This window comes from Bubalus bubalis, chromosome 3 (genome assembly GCF_019923935.1).
Source record: "Bubalus bubalis isolate 160015118507 breed Murrah chromosome 3, NDDB_SH_1, whole genome shotgun sequence".
In the NCBI taxonomy this organism is placed as follows: Eukaryota; Metazoa; Chordata; class Mammalia; order Artiodactyla; family Bovidae; genus Bubalus; species Bubalus bubalis.
The window spans coordinates 48442420-48453172 of record NC_059159.1 but is presented as its reverse complement, the minus strand read 5'-3'; the positions used below and the strand labels follow the sequence as shown (position 1 = coordinate 48453172).

The 10753-nt window shown below is 44.9% G+C and overlaps 1 protein-coding gene, 1 long non-coding RNA gene and 1 other non-coding gene across 4 annotated transcripts; 1 reads left to right on the top strand and 2 right to left on the bottom strand.

Moving 5' to 3' along the window:
- Positions 1–1830: 1830 nt before the first annotated feature.
- On the top strand, positions 1831–5003 carry PEX12 (peroxisomal biogenesis factor 12). The gene is made up of 3 exons (XM_006056224.4): positions 1831–2585; positions 2886–3439; positions 4553–5003. Exons 1-3 carry the CDS (start codon positions 2460–2462, stop codon positions 4950–4952), a joined length of 1080 nt encoding a protein of 359 aa, XP_006056286.3. The 5' UTR covers positions 1831–2459; the 3' UTR covers positions 4953–5003.
- A 1867-nt stretch (positions 5004–6870) lies between these two features.
- LOC112583788 lies at positions 6871–9886 on the bottom strand. Of its 2 annotated transcripts, XR_006549677.2 has the most exons (3): positions 9134–9615; positions 8929–9011; positions 6871–7152 (listed from the first exon to the last, which is right to left on the bottom strand). It is a non-coding gene; the product is annotated as an uncharacterized LOC112583788 (long non-coding RNA). The 2 variants fall into 2 exon arrangements; XR_003108033.3 differs by lacking the exon at positions 8929–9011 and having other exon boundaries at positions 9134–9886.
- On the bottom strand, positions 7276–7372 carry LOC112584121. The gene has a single exon (XR_003108467.3). It is a non-coding gene; the product is annotated as a Z30 small nucleolar RNA (small nucleolar RNA).
- Positions 9887–10753: the final 867 nt, after the last annotated feature.

The window sequence follows — 10753 nt, the reverse complement described above, 5'->3', positions numbered from 1 at the left end:
ATTCCATTTGGTAGTGAGTGAGCGAGTGAAGTCACTCAGTTGTGTCCAACTCTTTGCGATCCCATGGCCATAGCCTGCCAGGCTCTTCTGTCCATGGAATTTTCCAGGCAAGATTACCTCAGTGGGTTGCCATTTTCTTCTCCAGGGGCTTCCTGACCCAGGTCTCCCACATTGTGGGCAGATTCACCATGACTATGACTTTTCCCAAACGTACTCAACGTTTTGAGGTCCACCTAATTTCTCAGTGGACTTCTGGTCCTGATATGAGATACTAGGAGATACCAGGTTACATCACTCTAGTAGAAAGCAACTGGCAGAGAGAAGTTGAGATAAAACGTGAGGTTAGAAACAATCTTCCCTTTGGTTACAAAGACCAATACAGGGCTTCTGTCCAAGCTAGTTTGAACAGACTCATTTCTCCCAGCTGTTATTACCATATGAATCTCACCATATTAACCTATCTGATGGCTCTTAATACCTTTTAACATAAGCACAATCAATTTTGTGTGTCCTATCTCATTATACCATAAACCTGAGTGGGGTTTGTGATGAGGTGTTTATTATTTATTGGCTGTAATAACTGACATTGTTTTTTGACTGCCTTTTTTTCTCATGTAATAATGTCAGTTTACTTTTGAAATATTCTCAAAGAACTATTAATTGACTAACAGTAATGGCACCCCACTCCAGCACTCTTGCCTGGAAAATCCCATGAATGGAGGACCCTGGTAGGCTGTAATCCATGGGGTCGCTAAGAGTCGGACACGACTGAGCGACTTCCCTTTCACTTTTCACTTTCATGCATTGGAGAAGGAAATGGCAACCCACTCCAGTGTTCTTGCCTGGAGAATCCCAGGGACGGGGGAGCCTGGTGGGCTTCCGTCTATGGGGTCGCGCAGAGTCGGACACGACTGAAGCGACTTAGCAGCAGCAGTAGCAGCAGCAAAACAGGGAGTGGAGAGGTAATCTTAAACTAAGGTCAATCAATAGGAATCTGAATCATAAGAACAATGACAGAAATTTGTTGAAGCTCATTTATTGCAACATCAATGCCTGGGTGAGACTTCGCTAATTCTTGCTAGAAACATCCAGTAGAACTCTATAATTTCTGTTCCTTCCGAGTTGGCTTTCCTTATTTTGTTAGCTACTGTGCTGCTGCTGCTAAGTCGCTTCAGTCGTGTCCGACTCTGTGCGACCCCACAGACAGCAACCCACCAGGCTCCCCCGTCCCTGGGATTCTCCAGACAAGAATACTGGAGTGGGCTGCCATTTCCTTCTCCAATGCATGAAAGTGACAAGTGAAAATGAAGTCGCTCAGTCGTGTCTGACTCCTAGCGACCCCATGGACTGCAGCCTACCAGGCCCCTCCGTCCATGGGATTTTCCAGGCAAGAGTACTGGAGTGGGTTGCCATTGCCTTCTCCGTTGTCTTTGCCTATGTCGCTTTAAATCCTTCCCTAAGGCGGCAGATAATAGTGAACCACGACCCCCGCGGCAAGCAAAGTGAGGCTTCCATCTCCACATTCTTTGGGTCCCTCGCCCCTATCTGGACCGCCCCAGGGAACAAACGCCTGAACTGCGGGCCGAGCTCAGGCTCCAGATGTCGATGCAGTGACCCCAACACCTTGCCAAAAAGACTCCGCAGAGAGAGATAAGAGCTGTGACTTTCCAACAAGACAGCGACGCAAACCCAGTTACGAAAAGTAAAACCAATCAGCAGAGACCTCTCCTCCAGTCGATCGCCTCTAGTGCCTCCTTCACTTTCAGCGGGGGCGGAAGCGGAAGTCCCGATGAGGTCATAGAGTTGTTTAGTTCCGGTTTCCAGGGCCGCATTTCAGGCTAGAGCGCCTCTCCTCCGCCGGCCTTCCCCAAGCTCCAGCGGCTTCTATTTCCGGCTGCGGATTCTGTCATAAAGCGGAGACCTCCTTTCAACCGCGGTGTCGCGGGTCCCTCGCGCCTCGTCCGGGGTCAGCGCGCAAGGACGGTCACGGTGGGGGGACTGCTCAGGCCACAGCTGAGCCAGGCCGCGGAGGGCCGGCCGTACTGGTGCACATCCGATCCCTCAGATCCGCCTGGCTTTTGAACCCTCCTGAGTTAGAGCCCCTGACTGGCAGCCTCCAGGACTGCCGCTCTACAGGCCAGCGCCCAGCGCCGTGCGGTCTTCCCCGTAGTTACGCTTTGTTCCGTGAGGCGCAGCGTTAGTGAAGTCACCCCCTCCTACACACTATTTCTACCCACGTCCGTGTTAACTTCGTTCTTCACCTCCCTTCACTCGAACCCTCCCCCTCACCTTGCCTCCGGAAAAGGTCTTTTTTTTGCCCAGTTCCAGTAAAATTGAGGGGCTATCCTTTGAGATAAAAGTTACCGTTGAGACTGAGCACCCATCTGGCGTCCCCCCCAAAAGTTCATGTTTACTAAAGAGCTTGTGGACAAAGTAAAACCCAGTGCACACACAAAACTATGGCCGAGCATGGGGCTCACATCACGACTGCCTCTGTCGCGGATGACCAGCCATCCATCTTTGAGGTGGTAGCACAGGACAGTTTAATGTCAGCAGTGAGACCTGCTCTTCAGCATGTGGTCAAGGTAAGGATTTAATTCTCTGGAAAGTTTTAGGGACGTCTGGGGTAAAAAAAACAAACCAGTAATTTGAATTTGTTGGCCTCGGTTTCGAAATAATCAGTATATAATTTATATCCTATGATTTAACAGTTATGGAGTCTCTCTTCTGTGTAGAGTGTTGTGTGCACTACATACCCAGCCCTTCAGGGAGGTAAAGGTGTAGAAAGAAAAGTGTAGAATTTAGAGGGGAAAAAAGGAAATATAAATAACAAGGCATAGTAGCTGTTGTAATGGAATGAATTTCATTTATTTATTTTGCTGTAGGTTCTTGCAGAATCAAATCCTGCCCACTTTGGCTTCTTTTGGAGGTGGTTTGATGAAATCTTCACCCTGCTAGATCTTCTGCTCCAGCAGCATTATCTGTCAAAAACCAGCGCCTCCTTTTCTGAAAACTTTTATGGCTTAAAGAGAATTGTAATGGGAGACCAACTCAAGCTCCAGAGATTGGCCAGTGCTGGTCTCCCAAAGAAGCAGTTTATGAAATCAATTATGTTCCTGGTTCTTCTTCCCTATCTGAAAGTGAAACTGGAGAAGCTGGTTTCTAGCCTAAGAGAAGAGGACGAATATTCCATCCATCCCCCTTCTTCCCGCTGGAAACGATTTTACAGAGCCTTCCTGGCAGCCTACCCATTTGTTAACATGGCCTGGGAAGGCTGGTTTCTGGTACAGCAGCTTCGATACATTCTAGGAAAGGTTCAGCATCACTCACCACTGCTGAGGCTGGCTGGAGTTCGGCTAGGTCGGCTTACAGTTCAGGATATACAAGCTCTGGAGCACAAACCAGCTGAGGCCAGCATGATGCAGCTACCAGCTGGGAGGTAAGGCCTTACCATTTCCCCAAAGTCTTTGATTAATAAATCCTAAAATCTGATCCCAATTTCATAATTCACCTCCCTCAGTCCACTCTGAGGTCATTTCATAAAATCACTGAAAAACTCATGTGTCCATAAAATAAGGATTGCCATCCTGTTAACTTTGCGACCCTGTGGACTGTAGCCCAACAGGCTCCTCAGTCCATGGGATTCTCCTGACAATACTGGAGTGGGTTGCCATTTCCTTCTCCATTCCTCCTCATACTGCCTACATTTTTGTGCACACTTGCTATGTACCAGGCCCTGTGCTGGTACACAGATGTTTATGTATATCACCTCAATCCTTATCACAACTCAATGAAATAATGCATAAGCACCATTTAACAGTTGAAGAAACTAAGTTCTAATAGTTAAGTACCTTGCCAAGGCCACATAGCTTGAAGGTGGCAGAGCTGAGATTCCAGCTAGATCAATAGAGTTCTAAAGACTGCTCTTACCGTGGTACTCTCCCCCTTGCATTGGTGCTAGTGGTAAAGAATCTGCCTGCCGAAGGAGACACCAGAGACTAGGGTTCAATTCCTAGGTTGGGAAGATCCTCTGGAGTAGGAAATTGCAACCCACTCCGGTATTCTTGCCTGGAAGTTCCCATGGACAGAGGAGACTGGCGGGCCACAGTCCATGGGATTGCCAAGAGTTGGACAGGACTGAATGTGCACACACATCCCACTTCTAGTTAGTGTTTGTGTTCTCCTACAAGTGCAAATATATTCCTCAATACTGCTGAGTTGTTTTTTTCCCTGGATATTACTATCCTTCACCCCCTGCCCCAAAAGGTCTATATAATCAATATACAAGTTGATTATATAGTCTGTATAATCTAATTTCTTTCTCAAAACACAAGCTCTAGTCATTAAAAACAAATCTTAGCTCCTATACTCCTAAAATATTATAAGTCAGAAAGAGGAAATTGTTTAGAAGGGACCATTAAGGACACAATTTTCAATCCCCAAGCTAAATCAGATTCCAATGAAAAATACAAGAACTACGTTTCTATTAGTCATTCTGTGATTATACCTAAATAGTTTCTCTCTTTGCCTCCTTGTTCTGTTCTCCAAACAGCATTGGTGAGAAGATAAAGTCAGCTCTGAAGAAAGCCGTGGGGGGTGTTGCCTTGTCCCTCTCTACTGGCCTTTCGGTGGGTGTATTCTTCCTGCAGTTCCTTGAGTGGTGGTATTCGTCGGAAAACCAAGAAACCATCAAGTCCCTGACTGCTCTGCCTACTCCGCCACCACCTGTACACCTAGACTACAATTCTGATTCTCCCCTGTTACCCAAAATGAAGACTGTATGCCCACTGTGTCGTAAAAACCGGGTGAATGACACGGTTCTCGCCACCTCTGGCTATGTGTTTTGTTATCGCTGTGTGTTTAATTACGTGAGGAGTCACCAGGCTTGTCCTATCACAGGTTATCCAACAGAGGTACAGCATCTGATTAAACTGTACTCCCCTGAGAACTGAAAGGGATTAGCACCTTACCTCACAACAAAAAGATTGTACTGTAAGGCCACAGGGCTGGTTTTCCATAGGGTAAATAGCATTTTTGATAATTCTCACTCTGAACTAATAACTGTGAACTTCAGACAACCACATGGATTTCTTTAAAAGGATTTACTCATTGATCTTAACCTTTTAGCATGCTCCCTAGACACCCCTACTTAGAGTTGACTGAGCTGGTTAGAGTGAGAGAATCAGGACTAGCAAGGGATGTGAGGGTCAGCAAAGAGGAAGGGATCAAAGAGAATACTTGACACAGAAGATCTTCTCTCCCCTTTGTTAAAGGACAAGAGGTATAGATGCTCTCAGGGAAAACCCAAGTTAGATCTCATTAAATGGGTGGTGAATCAGAAACAGGCCTTTTTGGAAAAGAAAGCAATAACCAGCCCCTGTGTGCTCAGTGGCTCAGTCATGTCCGAGTCTTTGAAATCCTATAAACTGTAGCCCAAAAGGCTCCTCTGTTCGTGGGACTATTCCGGCAGAAATACTGGAATGGGTTGCCATTTCCTCCTCTAGGAGAGCTTCCCAACCCAGGGATCGAACCTGCATCTCTTGTAGCTCCTGTGTTGGCAGATAGATAAATTCTTTACCACTGAGCCACCTGGGAAACCTGTCTCTGAGGAATAGGTTTTATTGGCTTGCAAACAGTATGAAATATGGACTTGCTCTTTATAAACATACTTAGAAACACTTGAGGAAAACAACAGCTCCTCCCATCTGCTGTGACCCACTTGTTACATAACACCTGCTACAGTTTATCAACTTTTAAAGTTCCCTTTGTGAACTACGTCTTCCTTGGGAAACTGGTTAAAGGAAAACAGAGGTTGAATGTATATACGGAATAGTCTGAAGATTTCAATGTGAAAGCAAAGTGACTAATGAAGAGATGGTGTAAAATACTGACCTAACTGTGACTGTGTACATAAAGCACCTTTCAATAAGCTCTTTCTGCTTGTTGTTAAAGAGTTTGCTAAACTGACATGAATTATTCTGGCTATTACGTTTCTGTGAAACGCTTAAATAAATTTTAAGAATAAATGTTTTTGGCAAAGAGCTGTTCCATGTCATATGTATGTGGAAACTGAATGATTAGATGAGGTATTTATTTATTTTTGGCCACACCTCAAGTCTTGTGGGATCTTAGTTCCCTGACCAGGGATCGAACCCAGGCCTTTGGCAGTGAAAGCCTAACCACTGGAGTCCTAAGCACTGGACCGGCAGGGAATTTCCTAGTTGAGGTACGTAGAGTAAATTTTCATTTAGACCACTTTGGACTTTTTGAGGCATTTTGTATTATTTTGCTTTTTTCGCTAATTGAATACTTGGAGAGAAATCCTCTACTCCAACAGCAAGAAATTAGTCTTGCATGAAATACCTTATTCTACAGAAACACTTAAGTTGCTGCTGCTGCTAAGTCGATTCAGTCGTGTCCTACTCTGTGCGACCCCATAGACGGCAGCCCAGCAGGCTCCCCCGTCCCTGGGATTCTCCAGGCAAGAACACTGGAGTGAGTTGCCATTTCCTTCTACAGTGCAGAAAAGTGAAAAGTGAAAGTGAAGTCGCTCAGTTGTGTCTGACTCAGCGACCCCATGGACTGCGGCCTACCAGGGTCCTTTGTCCATGGGATTTTCCAGGCAAGAGTACTGGAGTGGGGTGCCATTGCCTTCTCCAAACCTATGTAGAAAAATGCAAGCCACTGGATCGGAAGGTTGGTGAAAATATACAGGTTTTTTTTTTTTTAATCATTACTAGAAGAGGAAGAATGAAAATTCTAGTAAGTGCCTCTGCTGAGACAGGTGTTTGCTAATACAACTCATTTTAGCAATTCAAAGCACATTTTCTGACACCACAAAGGTAATAGAAATATTGAAACAATATCCTATAGATTTTAAAATATTTAATTTTTTAATTTGTTTAAAAGTTAAACCCAAGACATACTGACTTAATGGGAAATCCAATGAGCAACATTTTTCCAAGCTGAACACCTGTTTTCCCTTAGTCTGCCCCAAGAGAGCATGTACATGTTAATTACTTTTATTTTACAATCACTGCTAAACAAGCATTTTAACACAGTAATCAGTCAATAAGGGAACTGAACCAGATTCAGGGATGAAATAATGCAGTCTTCCATGAAGATTATCAAAACAGTATTTTTCACCTCAACCTACAAAGAAAACATGAAACTATTAGTAATACAAAAGCATATTAAAGTAATGCTCTAACACATAATAAAGCCAGTATCCAAATAGGCTAGAACATACCACTGTAGAAAAACCACAGCCAGAATCAGCTCAGAGAGAAGATTAAAGGGTCATACCCTGGTCAAAGCCAACACTGAAGCAATGGCAATACCAGGTCAGACTATGCTTCACTCATCATCGCATCATTGCTTTCACCTCCTTGTATTTCATAAGAGCAGCCCCAAACCCTATTTTCATATCAGAGAAAATTTAGGTTTACCCATGGAAAAAAAAAAAAAAAGGCTTCTTTTCAGATAAATTTCAAGCATGGGCTTTCAATATTGCATCTTCCACTATGCACCTTAAGCAACTCTGCTGTACAAAATGTTAACATGAACAAGTTTTGTTTTGGGGTATGTGGTTTTCTTTGGTTGTTTTTAAAATACAGAGTAGAGAAGCATTTACAGTTCAAAATAATTTCTGGTTTTAGTGAGCCCAAACACCATGCATGATAAAATCTTAGGGATTGTCTGTGAAGGGACTTATAGTCTAGTTCTAAAGGAAAACCTTCAGGAAAGATTTTCTACTAAAAAGCCTTTATAAACTCCAATTCATTTAACATATAATTTGATTTACAATTCTACTGCCAATAAAGATGAAAAGTATTAGCCATAAAAATTTTATACAAGTTTTCTAAAGAATCCAAAACCTGAGGAGGATATGATTTGACAAAGTTCCATAGCAAATTAACAACAGAGTTGGAGGAGAAACAGGTCTGGTTACCAGATTTATACTTTTCCACTACCAGCTAAATATAAGGTTTAATTTCATTTTTCTCCAGAGGATGGGCAAGATAAAGGAAACAATACAAAGCCTGAGTAATTCACAACCTGGATAATCAATTTCTGAATGAGAAAGTTGACTACATTTTATTTATTCTAAATGACACTTCTTGTGGTTTGCAAACAATGTCAACCTCTCCAGCTTTTCTGCAGAGTACTGTCAATATATAAGTAACAATTTTGGACACACAACATGCTTCAGTTGGCCACTTATAAAACTGATAACAGACTGATACTCCCTAGTTAAAACTGGACAGCTACATATGGCCTGTGTTCTCCATTCAGCAACTAAACTCCACAAAGAGAGGGAAACTACTAAAAACAAAGTGCCTTTTTAGAGGCTTGAGCCTTGATCACACCAGCCTTTGCAGGAGTACGTGTTACAAAAAAACAAACGAGCTAACAGAACTTAAATAACTCTGTTTCAAAGCAGGAAACTTGTGAGCAGAACTCCAAGTGTGCTCCAGTCACTCACAGTGGGCACACTTTCCTAGTTCTCTTCCTCTGTAAACTTCTCTCTGTCTGGCGTGCCTTCCCTACCCCTTTCAATCTGGAGAAAGTCTAATTATAGTTCTAAAGCCTTGTTCAAATGTCACCTCTGTTAAGTGAAAGTCGCTCAGTCATGCCGACTATTTGCGACCTCATGGACTATACAGTCCATGAAATTCTCCAGGAGCGGGTAATCCTTCCCTTCTCCAGTAGATATTCCTGACCCAGGGATCGAACCGGGGTCTCCTGCATTGCAGGCGGATTCTTTACCAGCTGAACTATCAGGAAAGCTCCCTTCTCGGTTAAATGGTCTCTAACTCCCTCAGTTTACCCCCTCCTCTGACTCTCACAGCACTTTTTCCGACCATAGTAGGCGTCACACGCCAAATATTCACTCATTCCCATCCTCTACCTCCTTGTCTCACCCACCAGTCCCATCACACAGACAGAGCTCCTGAAGAACCAGGACTGGGTCTCACTGGCCTTTGCAACCATTACACTCAGCAGGGAACCTGGGGCAACAGAAGGCGGCTCAATAAATGAGCGTTTAATTTAGTCAATGAATGACCCTCCCTACTAAACCCTAAGCTCCTAGATTATAAAAACATCAGCACAATTTATAAAGCTGACTTACCTCCAACATTTCATGCTGGTTTAAGGACGTTCCGCAAGCATCTATAAGCCCTCCTTCCTCCAGCTTCTAACTCAAGGCTTTCTGCATGGCGCCCTGCGCAGGACCACCAATGCTTATATGCAGTGGACTCTCAAATGATGATGATAATAAGAAAAATAACAATACTACTAACGCTACTAATACGTCCAAACCTCACCAACTTCAGGAAAGACTGAAGGAAGTCATTCTTGTGGGCGAAACACAAGTAAGGCCGGAGCCAGGGCGCAAATCAGAGCTGCAGGCAGGGGCTCTGCAGTCCGCTTTCCGAACCTCCCAAAACGCTTACGTCCTACATTCTTACGAGGCCTGCCCGGGTCTGCTGAGGCTCACGGCAGCCCACCCCGTGCTGTACACTGCGGGAGGAAGCCACTTGCCGCTTTCCAGACTCCTGCTCCTCGCGGCAGGGCCGGCAGCCCCAGCGAGAGGAACAACCAATCACGCGGTGGCCAGTGGATCACGTGGCGCCTGGGCTGGTGCGGAAAGCAGCCAATCGGAGCGCGAGGCGAACTTTGGGGACTGAGCCGGCCAGAGGGCGCAAGCGCGTTTGCAGTAGCTCTGTGGCTGGGCGGGTTCTGAAGCCTGAGTTAGAAGTTAGACGCTGAGTGGTTTCTGCCGGTCCTTCAATTCTTTAATCTCCGACGTTGGAGAGGCTGTTATCTGGAGTGCCTTGTTTCACTAGGGAAAGGCATCTGAGGCAGGGTTGTAGAGTGTGTGTGCCCTAGACTTTTGGGAATGTCGGCTAAAAAAGATGTACAACATGAAAATTGTGAGTTAAGTTTTATTTGGGGCAAAAGGAGGACTGCAGCCTGGGAATAGCTCTGAGAGACTGTTCCAGCGCGGGAGTGGGTGAAAGACAATATGTAAGGTTTTGGAGAAGGGGGAGTTCAATACCATGAAGCACTCATTTTACAAAAGGCTTTTTGTTAGTCATGAGGATCTGATGTCACCCTGAAGGAATTTAGTGCTTCTCTAGGTATGAGAAGGAAATGGCAACCCACTCCAGTATTCTTGCCTGGAGAATCCCATGGAGGGAGGAGCCTAGTAGGCTACAGTCCACGGGGTCACAAGAGTCAGACACGACTGAGCTACTTCACTTTCACTTTAACTTTAGGTATGAGGAGATGGAAGGTTTGAGATCATAAAATCTGTTCCTAAAAACATCCAACCATCTAAAGACCTGTCCCACCAGATTCCCTGGAGCACAGAGTGCCTCACTTCACCCTAAACTCCCTCCGGTTGTTGAAGGTCAACAGCTATAGCATGGGGTTCACTCTCCGTAGAGGCAGATGGCAAACCCCTATGTTTTTCAGCCGTTTGCAGTGCTCTTGGAAAGTGCCAATTTGTAGTTGACAGAAAGAACTATCGGTTCAGACAGTGATCCAACAATACGGCACTTGTGCCAAACTCCCACCTGAGAGCTAGAGAGGTTAGGGTGAACTTTGATGAACGTGCTCCTTCTTCCCCACCAGGGGAAACTCATTGGCTGGTCAGAGGTTTGCGCGCTTCCTAAACAACAAAGAGAGGACATTAAATATCAAAGAACTGCAAAGGAGTGCAGGAAAAACGTCGTGGAAGAGGTGG

Coding starts and splice junctions, on each gene's coding strand:
- PEX12 (XM_006056224.4), top strand. CDS start 2,460: ATGGCCGAGCATGGGGCTCACATCACGACTGCCTCTGTCGCGGATGAC. Junction 2,586..2,885: donor CTCTTCAGCATGTGGTCAAG/GTAAGGATTTAA, acceptor ATTTTGCTGTAG/GTTCTTGCAGAATCAAATCC. Junction 3,440..4,552: donor ATGCAGCTACCAGCTGGGAG/GTAAGGCCTTAC, acceptor TTCTCCAAACAG/CATTGGTGAGAAGATAAAGT.